Raw genomic sequence first — 17,169 nt, 5'->3', positions numbered from 1 at the left:
TCCCTGCGACATTGACCGCTGTGATCTCAGTTGTAAACTCTGTTGCCCTGGAGTCATGGAGACTGGAAGCTACCCCCTCACCTGCTTTCAGATCTCCTGCTTGTTTTTAAAATGCCCTTTCCTGACTTCCCAGAGTAGCAAGCACACCTAGCAGCTCTTCCTTTTTCTGTGCAACCGTCCAACCAATAGACTGGCTGCATGCAATCCTGCCAGGAGTAGATAGGAGGTATTGGATCTCCTGGGCCTGTGGTGAGAAGAGGCTGTGCAGGCACAGCTATGGACCAGCCACAGTAACATGGACATCTATGAGCAGATTGCATGGGGGAAGCAGGCAAAAGGGCATGACCAGGATCAGCAGCAGTGCTGCATGAAAACAAAGAAACTTGGCTAGGCATACCACCAGGCCAAGGACACTGATCGATCTAGCGCTGAGCCGCTATTACAACAAACTGCATGTCCTACTTGGTGGAGACGCCCCCAGTACCCAGCACACCACCATGGATACCCCTGAGGAGTCCCAGACAGAGACCACTGCCATGAACAGTGAGGGGGAGAGAGACGGCAGGAGGCTACAGCCATATCTCAAGCCAGGATCTGTTTGAGACTGCCCCAGTCTACCCAGTCCCTCCAGGTGAGCACGGATGAGCCTGATGAAGGGGAAGGGACCTCAAGTAGGTGTGTGCATGCATTTTTCTTTACAATGGTTAAATTAAGGATGGTGCCCAGCCCATGCCTCCTTAACAAGGCAGAGGTACTGACTTTTAATTGTTCTACTCATATTAGAAGAGGTAGAGGTACAACAAAGAGAGGTAGAGTTGGCATGTGCTTTTCATTCTCCTGTAGGGTTAAGCTGGGTGTGAAGGAGGGGCATGTGGAGTAGTTTGTTTATGTACATAGGATGTCCCTTTCACCCTCCTGAGACATCTCGATTAAACTTTCATAGAGATACTTTGCAATCCTCTCCTAAAGGTTTGTAAGGTTTCCAGTCAGGACGGCTGCCTCATTTCTTCCTCCACGGTAGGACGCTTTTCCATGCCACTTTGAGATGAGTTCAGCCGGCACCATTGCAGTAAACAAGTTAGCGACATATGAGCCTGGGCGGCTTCAGCATACCAATATCAGCTGTGTGCGCTGTGCTTTTGTTACCCCCATCAGCTAAAACCACTGCTGCCTGTGGAAAACAGTGCCAATATTCTGTACCCTTTGCTCATACCTGTGGAATCCGGACTGAAATTGTATTGCTTCAGGCAACAGAAATCCTTCCCCCTCTCCCAGCCCCTGGTAGGCCAGACTTACTGTAGCTGGGGCTTTGCCTCACAGACATTATGCAGGGCACAACAGGCAGCTATAACCAGTCTAGCCAGTGCACAACATCAGCATCCCTTCAGTCTACAAAAAGCACATTCAACAGTCATTCTGTGCCTGATGAGCCGTTAGTTGAATCTTTCCTTGTGTTGTTCAGGTGGCCAGTGAATGGCTTCATGAGTCCAGGAGAGCAAGGGATAGGCTGGGTCCCAGAATCACTCTTGGCATTTCAATATTGCCAGAGGTAATCCACCACTCAGGAAAGAATGTCCCTGCTTGCAGATTTCTGAAAAGTCCTCTACTGTTAAAGTTGCACACGTCATTCACCTTCTCTGATCAGCCCATACTGATAGCAGTGAAGCATCCTCAGTAATCCACCAATGCTTTGCACATCTGTACAAAAACAGCCCTTTCTATGGTATTCTATGGCAAGGTGGGCAGGTGTCAAAATAGGAATATGCGTGCCATCAATCATCACACCACAGTTGGGGTCTCCATAGGTGCAAATCATCCACAACATCCTGCACATTGTAGTGAGTCACATCATGCACAGCAGAAGACAATTAATGACTCTACTCACTTGCCTGGCAATGGCCCCAGCTTTGGATTTTTCAACTCCAAAATGATTTCCCACTGACCAGTAGCAATCCAGCATTACAGGCTTCCACAGTGCGATCGCCATTCACTTCTTTGCTGTCAATGCAACATTTTTCTCATGTCCCTGCGCTGCATCCAAAAGTTCTGCAGCCACTGCTAGTCATCCCATACCTGTATTACAATGCAATCTCACCAGTCAGTGCCCATTTCACAGGCCCAGAATATCACCGTCATCCATGAACACCGCCGACAACCTTGGCTTGTTTTTCACTATGTCAACAAATTCTCTATGAATAAATTGCCATGTGCCCCGTGGATGTGGTGGTACTTGCAGGTCTGCAAATACAGAAGAATTGTGTCCTGTACTTCCAGTGTTCATGAGAATAGTGCAGATCTCTGAGGGCTCCGTGCTTCTGTCAGCGATGGTGGACACTGAAATTTGTCCCCAGGTTTGTGGGATTTTTATTTTTTTAAACTGCAGAAATTATGGGATTAGGATGGTATTAGGGGATGGAGAAATTGCATGTTGGGAATTTGACCCTTAGCTCCCAGAGATCCCTACGTCATTTCTATCCCACAACACATTGGGAAAATTTCCCCAGATGGCAGCATGTGGCATTCTACTACCCATGGTGCACTGCACTTTACACTGACACAAGTATACCAACTTTGGTGACAGTACGCCAATGCAACTTGTGTTGACCAAAGTTTGTAGTGTAGACATGGCCTATTTCTGTATTACTATAGTTCCTTACAGCTGTAGTCATGGATCATGACTTCCATTGTGCTAAGCATTGTCCAAACACAGAATAAAAAGACTGCCCCTGCCTCAAAGAGCTTACATCTTGGTATAAGGCTATGTCTACACTACCACTAAAAGTCGACCTATGCTATGCACCTCCAGCTACGTGAATAACATAGCTGGAGTCGACATACCTTAGGTTGAGTTACTGCAGGTTCTACACTGCGGGGGGTCAATGGGAGAAACTCTCCCATCGACTTACCTTACTCTTCTTGGCGGTGGTAGAGTACAGGGGTCAACTGGAGAGTGATCTGCTGTCGATCTGGAGGGTCTTCACTAGACCCACTAAATCGACTGCTGGTGGATTGATCTCAGAGCATTGATCCAGGCTGTAATGTAGACCTGCCCTAAGACGAGAAACAACAGATGGATACTGACAGGGAGTACAGTGAAACGCTGAGACACTATTGCTGCCCCGGGTCCCTAGGGACAGCTTTATCCGCCATTAGGGAATTTTTCCCCGAGAACCCTGTAACATTCACGGACCTGAGTTTGGGAAACACTGCTCTATAGAGTTGCTATGAAGATAATAATCAATTAAATATTATGGGGCACATTAATATTATAGTGATGAGGACCAAATACATACTCTTCTGAGGAAGGTTGGGTGTGATGTGGTGGAGCTGGTGGGTGTAACATCCCTTCATTCAGAATAAATGTAAGAAGCTGTTTAGGTCCTTTTTTGGAGTAAGTTAGTTGAAACAATACACAAGCCACACCTGAGGGTGGTCAGAGAGTGAGCTATGTGGATGGAAGGGTTTTGCTGGGTATTCCTTGGTGGTGTGTGTGTCTAAGCAGCAGCCAGAGAACAGGCGCAGAGAGGCCAAGCAGACAGCAAGAGACGCCCTGGAAACATAGCCCAAAGAGAAGGGAGATTTTTGGGCAGAGGACTGGCTGGAAAGAGGCTTGGAACCATGAACAAAAAAATGTGCCTCCTGTTTGAGTCCTATTGTGTTTAAGGAAACAGGACTCCATTATCAACTTCTCTTAATGGAAACAATCCACAAGACTCCAAATATTGGCTAACTGCTCAGGTCAAAATGGGGTAGCAGTACCTAGATACGCAACTACATTTTCATGCAGTCAGTTACCATGATTTCACACATATTTTAAAGTAACTGTTCATGCAGATTAGGCACAGAATCATGCTGGCATTTTTGCACATGCTGTGTTATAAAAGTGTTGTGCTGGGGTAAGAATAAAAGAATTTATATATTTACCAAACGTAAATAAATGTAAAAAGAGTTTTTAAAGGGCTGCAGATATACTTTTAGCTCCTCAGAGTGTTTTATAAATAAAGGAAACTTGAAAAACTGAAATTAAAAACTCTTTAAAAATAGCTTTCAATTCTCTGTACCTGTTCACTGAAGGATTTCAAAGCACTTTAAAAACATTAATTAAGCTCCATGAAAACCTTCTGAGGTAGATCACTCCTGGTTAAAGTGAGTTAGAGAGATTAAATCAATGACACATTTCCTAAAATCACAGAGTCAATGTCCGAATAGAGAATAGGGCTTGAAGTCTGTCTCTCATCTGCCGCTAGAAAAACTGGCTCCTAGAAGTAGCTGACAATTTCCTTTAATGCAATCATCACAGACTAATTATGCTGAGTTTTGCCACTGTGTTTAGGCTTGAGTTCCAGTTGTGGAGTTGGGACCCTGATCTTGTTCCTGCATTGTGCTGACTTGGTAACTGGCTGTTGTCATGTGGCAGACACTTGACCTTGTTTGGAGGAGTGTTAGAAACAGGGTCAGGTGGAGGGGACTAGGTGGATCTGTAGTATGAAGTAAATAATTCAAGACATTTGTGATTCTGAGGGAACTGTGAATGACACTGAGCAGCCAACCTGTCATAATCACTGACTGTTTGCAGTGGTGTTGTAGTCATGCTGGTCCCAGGATATTAGAGAGACAAGTTGAGTGAGGTACAATCTTCTATTGGACCAACTTCAGCTGGTGAAAGAAACAAGCTTTTGAGCTTTCGCAGAGCTCTTCTTCAGGTCTGGTCCAATAAAAGATAGTACCTCACCCACCTTGTCTCTACAATCACTGACTGCAGTTTGCCTGCTGATCTGAAGTAAATATATTGTGTGTTGCTTTCCCATAGAGTGAAAATTATACTCCACGTTTCAAAGTTAAAAGTTGCTGCTGCACTTTCATGCATATTTTAAGAGGGTATTTCAGGTGATGAGTTATAAGAGCCATGAAAGACTTTACAAAGACAGATTTTTAAAAGGAAAGCTCAGTCTTTCCAGCACTAGTCAATTGTGCCAGGCTATGTGTTTAGTAAAAACTTTGAAGCATTTCTCAGTGACCCTGAATTGACGAAACCACTTATATCTTCACTTCCTTTTGATTTGTCCTTTCCCCTAAATATTAAAGCGGTATATTTTCTGATGAATGGGACATCTATGGATGCAACTCCCAGTAATGTTGATGGATGCCTTGCATGTGTATCTTCTCAGACTGAGATGTGAACTCATGCGAATACAAACGTGGCAGGTATTCTTCACATGCTTTGTGTATTTTATTTATATCACAAAATAGGCAATCAAATGCAGTGTTTTACCAACTAGGAAAGCAAAATCCTTTTAGTTGTCTCATGAGTGTCTCCTGACCACTGAGTGCGACCCTGCCCCCTCTCTCTGCTCCCGGTCCCCTCTGTTGGCTGTCACCACTTCTAGGGTAAGAAGTCCTGTCCTTGTGCCCTTCTTAATGTCTTCAGCCTTGTCTCTGGGCTCAGTCCTCAGTACCTTCTGGGCTAGCTTTAAGGCCATGCCTGTACTGGTATACAGCATTGTTCCCAAGGCTTTCTCCCTGGTGACTTTGTCCTCAGCAGTTCTCTGGTGTTCTGTTTAAATTCCATCCCGTTTCTCAGGCCTTTAATAAGAACATAAGAATGGCCACACTGGGTCAGACTAAAGGTCTATCCAGCCCAGTATCCTGTCTACCGACAGTGGCCAATGCCAGATGCCCCAGAGGGAGTGAACCTAACAGGCAATGATCAAGTGATCTCTCTCCTGCCATCCATCTCCCCCTCTGACAAACAGAGGCTAGGGACATCATGCCTTACCCATCCTGGCTAATAGCCATTAATGGACTTAATACGGAGTCTTATCACTTGGGCTTAAGCTGCTTCCGCAGCAGCCAGTGGGAGTACCAGGTCCCAACTCTAGGGACCCTACAAATAGCCACCACCTGTTGCTTTCTTTAATAGTTGCTGCTGCTGCATTCCCTGGACTGCTTCCCATGTAGCCCCTTCCTCTTCATCCTTACCTTAGGGCTGAAGTTCTCAACTCCACTTCTCCCTCACCAAATGCCAATCCCACCAGAACCCAACCCTGGAGCTCCAGCATCAAGCAAGAAGCATCCTTCCTTACTCCTCTGGTCCCAGCCCAGAACTGACTAACTCAAGCCCTGCACTCCTTTTAACTGTGCTCTGATTGGTTGCTTCCTTGCAGCCTTTCTAGGCAGGCCTGGAGGACTCACCTTCACTGCTCCTTTCCTGTGTGGGGTGTGGTAGGAGCAGGGGGCCTCGAAGGGCCTGGTACACCTCATCGCAATGTCTCTTTCCAGGACAGTATGAATGAGTTCAGAGCCTGGTAGCAGTCATGGACCTAGACTGGCTAGTTCACTCTTGTGTTCTGGCTCCTCAGGATGGCAAAAAAGGAGAGTTCAGCCTAGTCACCGAAAATAGAGAGGCACTGTCCTCCAAAGCATGACTAATGCTTTGAAATAACAGAAGGAAAGACTGCTCTCAATGGATCCATGCGGCTAGGATGGGGGAGTGTATCCTACAACTAGCAAGGAGAAGGGCTCCGTAATCATGTGGAAGAGCAAAGTACCTGCCACTCCCTGAGGAGAGAGGTTTGAAGCTGCCAACCTGAGATGGAGGGCCTGGCAGCGGGGTGGGTATTAAGGAAGCAGGGCTTTAAGAGGAAAGGTATGGCCCAAGGGAGAGAAGTCTTTGCTCCCAGGATGAGAGGAATCTGCCTATAATGCTCCAAGCTGAAGAGTCTTGACGGTGAAACTGCATCGATGCTTTTTGGTTCTGAGATTGCTGCCATGCTCCTGCAGGAACTGGGGATTAAGCTAAACTCTGACCTACAAATAGGTGGCAAGTGGCTGCCCTGCTGGTACTGGCTGTTTACACAAAACCTCATGATGAGGTAGTGTTTAGGGGAGAGCCAGCTAGTTCTAGATAGCCAGCCAGCCAGCCAGCCAGCCAGCCAGCCTGAATGGATGTGGTCAGTAAAGCTACTACTGTACAATCCTTTTTATATTGAATCTGGGTGTGTTAAGGGTTGCCCCTCTGGGGTGGCAGGATTGCCTTGCATCACTTAGTGATCCACACACAGACACCCAGTCACCTTAGAATCGCTGCTGATAAGGTCCCCAATGAGGGCCAAATCCTGCCTTATTCCAGTCAAATTCCCATGGTCTTCAACAGGTTTTCAGTGTAAATAAGGAGAGCAGGATTTGGCCCAGTTCTCTTTGACTAGAAGAGACTTTGACTTTGTCAGTCCTTGGTGGCGGTGGGGTTAGAAGAGGCCCCATAAGGAATGTGGTGGATTGTGTAAGGAGAGCAGGAGCTCAGACCAACCAAATGTACATGGCAAATTCTGCTGACTTTAGTTTGTTAGTGTAGGCCTCCTGAAGTCGTCTGATCAAGGCCAGTGGGATTTGGCCCCAGATTGCTATTTAAGCGTAGGCCAGCCAGAACAACTCACTGGTCTGTCAAACTTCCAGACTCTTCCTGTTTTGCTGCATAGTTCTTTCCATCATCTAGATTTTGCTTCTTGCACCATAATGGAAGCAGAAACCGAGGCAGTATCTCCAACAGAAGCAGAAACTAATCCCACATACAGGGTGTTGGAGCCGAGGGAAGGGGATTTGATCTCTGTGATCCATGACTTAGCTAAAACATTCTATAATTAAAAATACCTATCATTACATAATTTTCTGGCACAGAAGGCACATGACATGATGTTACAAAAACTTGTTTCATCAGCGCGTTCTGGCCTTAGGCTGTTCTGCTTGCAGATAAAGAACGTATTTTATTTTCAACCAGGATAAGATGATACTGTGTCTAAAATTAGGACCAATGGAAATCAGGTGGTGACGACCAAGCGTATTGTCAAGTGATAAATATTTGTGGTTTAGGGTGTACATCAAGCTCAGGTTGGGATAAATTATTGGCCTCCTGATATGCTTGGGTACTGAAAGGTACAACCGAAGTATGTGTTCTGCTTTTAGTTAGCCTACGGGGATTGGATTACCTTCCTCCTCAACACTTCACTGGCCTAATGGATTTCTTCTTCCAAACGCTAAGATCCCCCTCCAGTGCTGATCTGTGTCCCCATCTCCTGCCCTCTCCTGTACACATTCATTGAAGACAACTGTATTCCTAGAGGAGTCGGTTTCTGCTTTGATCCTGGAGAAAATTTGCCAACAGAGTATCTCAATAATCTTGCCTTTACTGCACTTCAATTTAATTAGTCAAATCTTCAATAGCTATCATTACAGCTTGCATAAAGGATGTAATCTTGTAGTAGTGGACACTGTATCATTAACAAGTACAGTTATTATGGTGCACAAATGTCTTACTTTTGCTGTTACTCTTTTGGCGCCTCATGTATTCAATGATCCAGATGAATCTTGCACCGATCTTTCTCTCTTTTTCTTGTTTTCTTTAGGACATGTTTCAGCCAAACTATCAGATCATGACCACCACCTCAGTTCATCTTTCCCTGGGCTCCTCTCAGCCCTGCTGTGCGCACTCACTATTATTTTCTGCATCTTCCGCTTTTCTATCATCCAGAACCTGTTCTCTCCCCACCCTTCAATATCTCCACCTCATCCATCCTCCATCTCACTTCAAATCACATTTTCATAATCTCTTTTGTTTTGCAATTCTGGCTGTCCATGTGACTCAGCAAAGTACATTGATATAGCTTGTGTGAACGACTTTCTCTTAAATTAATTGTACAAGTAAATACCCAAGGAGAGGAAGTGGATGGGGGTGAGGTTGTGTGTTGAAACCTGAAGCAGCCATTTTGTGTGTTACAAATAGCTGGAAATTGTACTGAACAGAGATGATGCATATACACACTCAGCAGAAATCTGTAGCTGCTCCTGCTGCTCAGAAATACATACAACAGCCTTTAACCTTTTTGAGAGTGCTACGGTACTAAAATACCCAACTAATAAATCATATAAAACCTGCTGGTACAATAAGTGCAATTTTCAAATATAATGGAATAGGCTATTATTTTACAGTTAGCCACATGCCAGCTGCTGAAATTTGTCAAGTTCAGCCTCCCCTTATGTCTGAGTGCAACAACCCTAAATCAGATTAGAGGAAGTGAGGTTTGGTTGGTTTAACACCAGATGAGCCTTTTAAGTTATGCTTTTGAAACATAATCCGAAATTCACCTGAATTTATTTGGGGAAATGGTGCTTGCCAGGACATATGGACTCCTCCAAATATTAATTGAAAACCGCTATTTTTTTAACACCTGCAGTAGATTGATGAAATGATCAAATATGAGTCTCCTAGATGTGTTCAGATCTCCCATGTGGTTGGGGAGTAAAAAGGAATTTCCAAATCTCATCTTCCTTGTCTGTAGTAAGGTGGAATTCAGGGATGTTTTTGTTACAGAAAGAGTCCAGCAGTGGGAAAACCCATAGCTAAATAATTTTGTTATTCAGTATTAACAGTGGAGACCGGTAACAACTGAAAGTGGGAAGGCAAAGTTGAGCAAAATGGCACACTCGGAGACAAGGAACACTGCATGATCTTTGCTTATAGCTATCTAACATGACGGTGGGTAATGAGGATCCTCCACAGACTATTCGGGATTGTAGTAAAGTGATTATTTTCCAATTTCTATAATTACGGTTGGTGTGTGTGTGTGTGTGTGTGTGTGTATAAATATACAATTTTAGTTCCGTTCATTTAGCAGATGTCCCCTGAAATACAATAAACGTATTGCCTTTGAATTTTCTTTGATGCTGGAAGGTGGTGTTCTGGCACTACAGCAAAAATACATCCAGTTTTTAAATTCTTCAAGGCAAGGCTGTTACTTAAAAGCAAATTTTAAAACCTCAAAGCAAAATTAAGCATTATAAGTAATATGTGCATTTTCATCTTTTACTCATTCAGCAGTTTCTGCTTTTTCCTCTGCCCTCTTGTCATTAAAAAAAAAAAAAAGAAGAAAAAAAAAAGCAGCAGCTCTGGGCTATGGACAAACAATGGAAGGAACGAAGTTATAGTCAAAGCATCCCCCTTTCTTGTTTCCTACATGGACCTGCATGAAAAACCTCTTCGGTTCTTACCTTCACTGCTTCCCAGCTAGAGTTAACGAGATGTTGTCGAAAGGGACCAAAACCTGAAATTAAAGATAAGTGCTATTAAACTGTGCTTGAACTCCAAGTACCATGAGCTGGATTATATGCACTCATGTACTTGTTCTTTTTTACCTCGATATTCTTGGTTGTGGATTATGAGTCGACTGGATAGACATAGCCTTTGTAATATTTAAGGGAATTCTATTACACTTCTACCCCGATATACCACGAATTTGGATATAATGTGGTAAAGCAGCGCTCTGGGCAGGGGGGAGGTCGGGGCTTAAAAATGTATTGACATTGAAATAGGTAAAGTATATTTCATGATCATGTTTTAATGAATTTTCTTGTAAATGTTTTGAGAAAAGTTGCTTTGTTTTGGTAGGTAAAACATCCCCACTTTCTTTCACTTATCTTTTTCCATGTGGAAAAGGTGGGGGAAAAGTGAAAGGGGTTGCCCATTGAGATGAATGGACAGTTTTTTGAAAAAAGAAAATCAATTTCATGTTAAAAATTTTCCATCAAAAATGAAAAAATTACCACTTTTCTTTTTGGTTGAAAGGGCATTTTGTCAGGAAAAACATTAATTTAAAAATTTTTCCACTAGCTCTACACATCCCAATCTCTGCATCCCCATCCCAAATCACATCAGATAGTATGCACTTGTGGATTGTAGGCAATGTCTTAGATCCTGATCAGTGGAACAACTAATACAGGTAAGCCTGTAAAGCTATTTTAATCCCCATTTTTTAAAGCACATAATTTTTAAAATAAACAAACCCCAGTGAAAAAGAGTATAAAAATGTAATAAAATATCTGCAGACGTGCATAAAATTTGTCCTTTTGGTCCCTAAAAAAGTACATTACTTCTGTGAAAAACTATACAGCCTTAGCTATAGTATAAAGGCTGCAGTGACTCTGTTTTAAAAACAAAAAAAACAAAAAAAATTTGAGTTGTTTTTTTAGGCCACCTGCATGGTACACCTGCTTAAATTGCTTCCAGTATTTGTCTTTTCCTTTTCCCTTTCTTTTTTATTTTTCTTCCTTTTTTCCCCTTCTCTTCCTACAAATATCTAATCCTTTTTTTTAAAATCATACTGATCTTTTAGTCTCAATGATAACTTGTGGCAATGAGTTTCACAGGCTTCACTGTTGTTAGTGTAAATAAAGGACCCCCCTTTCTTCACGAAAAGGAAATATAGATCATTCCATGCTTGTTCCACTTCACTTTCAGTGAAGAAACGCTGTTTATAGTAAAATGTAAATTCTGAACTGGCTCACAATGCAATATGTAAATTACAGCTGTGGTCAGAAAGAACTATTGCTTAGGGTAAAGCTGTTTTATTAAAAGAAATCACTGTAAGAAGATCTTACTGTATTGAAATAGTTAAGCCATCATAGAAAACAAATTGGCTGAAATATTATTAGGTAGTTGATGATAAAGCTGTGAGCAGTGCCAGCAAGTTTATATTACAAGCAGGTGAAAATGGGATTGAGGCATGCCATGATAATTATCTATATTACCTCTAAGCGGCACCTGTGCGTCTAACAGACACATTATTCTAAAGCTATTTCAACAAGTGGAGTCTCTACCTAAATGACCATGTAAGGGGAAAAGCTAACAAGGAGCTCATCATGGGCAAACATGTTGACGTAGCTTCAGCCTCATCCCTACGTCCTCAGATGCCCTATAGTGGAAAATTATCCAGCAACTCACATGTCAAGAGCTACAATGGATAGCAGCATTCCTTAAGAGTTTTAACCTTTTTAAAGCTCAAAAACCTCTCCAGTTGGTGGGTCTGCAGTTGTGATTCAGCATTACCTATAGTTAATGAGAAAACTTTCAAATCTGGTGCCTTGACCTGCATGCTCAGGCGTGCTTATCTGGTATACTTAATTTTAATGGGCTAGTTTAGCAGTGATGAGGCTGCTGTTCCTTTTGTGATTTTTCTCTTACCTTGCCATGAAACCGAGACCCTGAAATTTGCCATGTGTTGTTCTAATTCTAGACCCTGATTATGTGGTGACATGATGCAACCTAGTTTTGCTGCTTCAGAGCTCCTTTTGGGTTAGGTTCATCTAACATTAGTTTATACTGCCGACAGCTACACAACTTGGACAGGCGACGATGTCGTCAAAGATTTCTTTTTTAAAAGAGAGAAAAAGGGAGCAGCTAACCAATGGATGGCAATAAAGGACAGAGATACATCTGATTTTCTAAGGAAGGCACAGCAGTGAGGTATTTTCCATCTGGAATTGATACAATGACCAGTTGCTACTGTATTTCCCTCCAGGGAACCATTTATGACAAAGATCGGGCATGTGTGCATTCCATGGCTGGCTAAAAGAGGAAACAAATTTAAAAAAAATAATCAAACAAAAACCTTACCAGTCACAACCACAGTGTTGGAATTTGAATCCATGAAACTTAGCTCCAGAAAGTGAAATCTGGTAGTTTTCAGTTCTAAACAACAGTATCGTCATTCAGACATCTGTAGTAATCTGCCTGATTTGGAACACCCTTTTTTTCCAAGCTGTTCTGAAACATGCAGTTCCTATTGGACAGTGAAAAAGACTTCATCAGACTGAGACAAGTTTGGATTCATGTGACAGACATGATTTGGGAATCACACAACTCTTTCAATGTGTAAATTATGATGTCTCTGTTTAGAGAAAGGTCTGACCAGTACTGCTTGAACTTTGCTTTCTCTTTTCTTTTTATTTTTTTAGAAGTCTTAAAACTGTGTTTAAGAAACAAAGAAGAGCCTGACAAACATTTTTATAAAATGTTCAGCTACGTTTTAGATCAGAAAAATGTTCATGTACAAACTAATTAGACTAAGTTGTTACTTGTTACAAGTTATTTATAGCACGTTTGTAATCCACTGGGTTTTTCTCCCCTTAGTTAAGCAGACTGACTAACTACAAACATATCTATCCATTTCTACCCCACTTAAATTTTCTTTCTCATTGTCTTAAATGTTTTGTTTGCGAAAACCCACATATATTTATAGATATCCACTCCTCACTATAGCATCAATGTAATTAACTGACTATCTAGCTAATCTAACTTGATTTTGATACTATGCTCAGCAACATAATGTCTGAGTTCCTTACATATTTTAGCATTCATCTATTTGATGTTTATTTTATGTATGGCAAGTTGGATGCAAGCAAACAATATGGGGTTTAATGTGTTTTAATATGGGTAAATGTTTACATCTAGCCACAAAGAATGTAGGCCATTCTTCTAGTATGGGGAAATCTATTCTGAGAAGCAGTGATTGAAAAAGATTTTGGAGTCATGATGGATAATCAGCTGAAAACGAATTGTGTAATACAGTGGCCAAAAGTGCTAATGAAATTCTTGGAAGCATAAACGAGTGTAGTGAGGTGGTGTGGCCTCCCTCCAAGCCAGAGGGGAGGAACCACTCTCTCTGCCCAGGTAGATGGAGTCAGGCCGGACTTGCCCCTCCCACCAGAAGTTGAGATGTGGGACAGGAAGTACAAAAGGTGGAACCCCCAGCTCAGTTAGAGCCCAGCCAGGGAAAGACAGACGCGCCTGGCACATGACAGGCCTCTGTCGCTGCTGCCGAGCCAGGCAGCGCCCTGACCCAGGAGGAGACCGAGTCTGCAGGGGAGCTGCCGAGGGAGACAGATGCCTTTCTCTGGACCACCACTGCTGGAGCATTGGGTTGCCAACTTTCTAATCACACAAAACCGAACAGCGCAGCCTGCCTCTTCCTCGAGGCCTCACGCCTGCTCACTACATGCCACCTGGATGGCTTGCTCTACCCCACCATCACTCACTTTCACTGGGCTGGGTTGGGGTGTGGGAGGTGGTGAAGGCTCTAAATGGGGGTGCAGGCTCTGGGTTGGGGTCAGAAATGAGGGGTTCAGAGTGAGAGGAGAGGACTGCGAGGCTAGGGGCAGGGAGTGGGGTGTGAGGGTGAGGAACTCTTGGAACCTGGGGGCAGGCCTCTAAGGAGGGAGGATGAGTGGTTTGTGGAGTATCAGGAGGGCTCTGGGGTGCGAGCGCCGAGACTGATAAGCCCAAGGTGGGAGGGGGCTGCAGGTGAGGCAGGTGGGAATGGGGGATGGAGTTCGGGGGACTGGGGGAGAGGGGTTCAGGTGTGGGCGGGTCCTCGGGCTGGTCCAGGCGAGTGGGTTCGAGGGAGTGTGCAGGCTCTGCGTGCAAGAAAGGAGGGGCTGGGTTTGGGGGGGCTATAGGGTTGGATCCCCAAGAGGATACTGGCTAGGGCCGGGTGATATGCCTCAGGGTGGGGCCAGGAATGAGGAGTTTGAGTGCAGGAGAGGGCCCAAGTTTGAGGAGGCTAGGCTGTAGCAGGAGGTCGGGGCTCAGGGTGTGAGGTGCAGCTACTGATGCCGGGCAGCAGACACTAAGCACGCTGAAGAATGGAGGACCGACCGGGATCAAGTACACCTCAGCGAGGAAAAGAAGCCCAGGGACAGCGACTACAGTCAGCCTGCATAATCTGCCAGTTATCCAGGTCAGTGTGCTGCGCGCAGGCCATAGCAACAAAGAACGTGGCCCCTCCGAACATAGTCTGGGCCCTACGAAAAAGTCAACGGCATATTAGATGACTTTGCGCGTCTGAGATCACAAGTTCAATGTGAGCTCACATGGTACTACAAGGCAACGGTCCACTCATGTTATTTGCATGCACGGCGTGAACTCCTTAGCTTCCTCGCAATATTGCGCCGTTATCATAAGCTTGGCTCTCATGGTCAGCAATTGTCTATTCTAAGTTGTTGCCTTTCAGAAACGCTTCAATAAGCCCTCGCCAGTTGTATCATGAACATTAGAAACAAACAACGCTTCACGAATATTGAACCTCTTCACCGTTGCATTCAACAAGCGTAACACACAGACATCTGTTCTTCATGTGACACGTCTGGATACAGTCCAGAATAACTGATAATATTTGCTTTTTTTAAGCTGCGCTGTGTTGGCCTTTGATGTTATGGCAACAGTTGATCAGCTCGTTTTGGTACTGTGGAAGAGGTATGAACATGTGTCTCTGCCTCTTAATCCTCTGTAAAAGTTCGCTGAGGACGTATCATACCTTGCAAGCAATTCAAACGTCCCCAAAGTTACCATTCGAAGGATCGCGAGCTTTTCATTACTTCCTCGAAATGCCAGTTTCTTTCGACAGAAATAACGACATCAAACCATGCGTTTGACAACATTTCTCCAGAATCTTTCTTTTAGAAAAAGCCTGCAATTCGAGTTGTCAATAGATGTATGGTTTACTATGCCTGACGAGGTCAAACATTCACATACATCTTGATGACCTTCGTGTTTCATGCTGCTGAAGTCTTTTGACAGTGCTTTCAAGCAGATGTTCCACGACGTAGCGGGTATGTCGCCGTGCCAAAATATTTACAACAAAAAAAAATGGCATTTTTCTGATAGTACATTACCATGAATGTTTATTTCTCGCCATTTGCCATGTTTCGTTTAAAGTGAATGGTACTTGTGAACTCCGTCTTTCTCATTAATGGAATTCATACTTTCATTGTGTGCGGTGGACACGTAACATGTCACACACTTGTCCTGTCCGATATTACAGACGGCATCTCCTGGATCATCAGTCAGTGGTTCAGATTCAATACTTCTTTCCTGCAGCAGCATGGAATATCTGTCACGTTGTTTTGGTATAACAACTGCTTCACCTACACTCACTTGAAACACTTCTGGATTGATTCGTCGCTGCTAGCGCTGTCCGTTTCATGTGCCTGTTACCTGTACGTTGGATTGCAGCGCAAAATACATTGACAACTTTGGAATTTCTCAGTTCCTTCTCAGCACTTTTGCTGCCTTTCGCTTACTAGCTCCGCTCTTATAATTTTTAGACATCACAAGCCCGCTTCTGCGTTGGAAGGAATAAAAACTAAAACTACAATTAATAAACATATTCCACCGACGCCTATGAACGCAACACTTCTTGATGGGTCAACTCAAATTCGAATGACGCCAAGACAACTGATGTAGCCAATAGCATATTGATCGTATCTAATGACTTCACAGTTTTGTCAGTAAAACCGACATGGATTGTGCAATAGCGTCAATAAATGTCACTTACTAATTTACCTTACATTTTTTTTGCCACTTTAGGGGCCCCTTCCTTGCGGGCCCCCTCCAGTTGGAGGGTACGGAGGCGCTCGCTACACCTCTGGTGTTGTGGCTGGATCCCTGCTGACCAGTGGCGAATACTTTGCACTGCACCACTCTTAGGGCCTGGCTCGGACACAGTGAAGTCGGGTGGGTGCAGGTCCCCAATGCCACCCCAACCTGGGAGTGTAGCCTCCTCGCCACAGGTCAAAGGGCCTGCATTGTCTGCCATCTGTCAATGCTAGGACAACATGTTGCTTGATTGCTCTGCCCCTGCCTGAGGACCAGAGCCCATAGACTACCCATTTGCTCTGCCCCTGACTGAGGACCAGAGCCCATAGTTGTCTTGGGAGGTTTGCCCTGCTTGAAGGTCAGGGCCCATGGTCTGCTTAATTGCTTTGCCCTGACTGAGGGCCTGAGACTATAGACAGCTTGTCAGCTCCATCCTGCTCGTTAGCTCTGTCCCCACCTGAGGGCCAGAGCCCACAGATTGGTGCCCTGCCCACTGAGAGCAACTGGTTTTCTAATTCCCACTGATATTTGGCAGTGATCCCAGTGATGTAGTGAGGAGGTCCAGAGGGGGGGAACAACTGCTGCTGCACTACAAGGGGAATCTTGAATAGGAGTAGAGTGTTATTGTACCTCTGTATTTGGCACCGTGCGATTACTGCTGGAATACTGTGTCCAGTTCTGGTGTCCACTATTCAAGAAGGTGTTGATAAACTGGCAAGGGTTTAGAGAACAGCCAAGAGCATGAAGAAAAGATTAGAAAATACGCTTTATAGTTATAGACTCAAGAAGCTCAATCTATTTAGCTTAACTTTCTCTCTCTTAAGGGGTGACTTACCTATATAGCGGTCAAATATTTACTAATGGGCTTTTCAATCTAGCAGAAAAAGGTATAACATGATCCAGTGGCTGGAAGTTGAAACTAGACAAATTCAGACTGAAAATAAGACGTAAATTTTTAAGGGTAATTA

General features: G+C 44.0%; 1 protein-coding gene across 1 annotated transcript in view; it reads right to left on the bottom strand.

Moving 5' to 3' along the window:
- Positions 1-12,659, bottom strand: part of PGPEP1L (pyroglutamyl-peptidase I like) — a 29,325-nt gene extending 16,666 nt beyond the window's left edge. The window contains exons 1-2 of the mRNA XM_075069705.1: positions 12,443-12,659; positions 10,042-10,094 (exon numbers count right to left, since the gene is read on the bottom strand). Of these exons, the coding sequence (XP_074925806.1) occupies positions 10,042-10,094; positions 12,443-12,476 (87 nt within the window). The 5' untranslated portion in view covers positions 12,477-12,659. The remainder of the gene's footprint in view (positions 1-10,041; positions 10,095-12,442) is intronic.
- Between the last annotated feature and the right edge of the window lie 4,510 nt (positions 12,660-17,169).

The sequence above is a fragment of the Chelonoidis abingdonii genome, chromosome 9, assembly GCF_003597395.2.
Source record: "Chelonoidis abingdonii isolate Lonesome George chromosome 9, CheloAbing_2.0, whole genome shotgun sequence".
Lineage (NCBI taxonomy): Eukaryota > Metazoa > Chordata > Testudines > Testudinidae > Chelonoidis > Chelonoidis abingdonii.
Note: the sequence above shows the minus strand (reverse complement) of the source record. Positions and strands in the feature narration are given on the sequence as shown.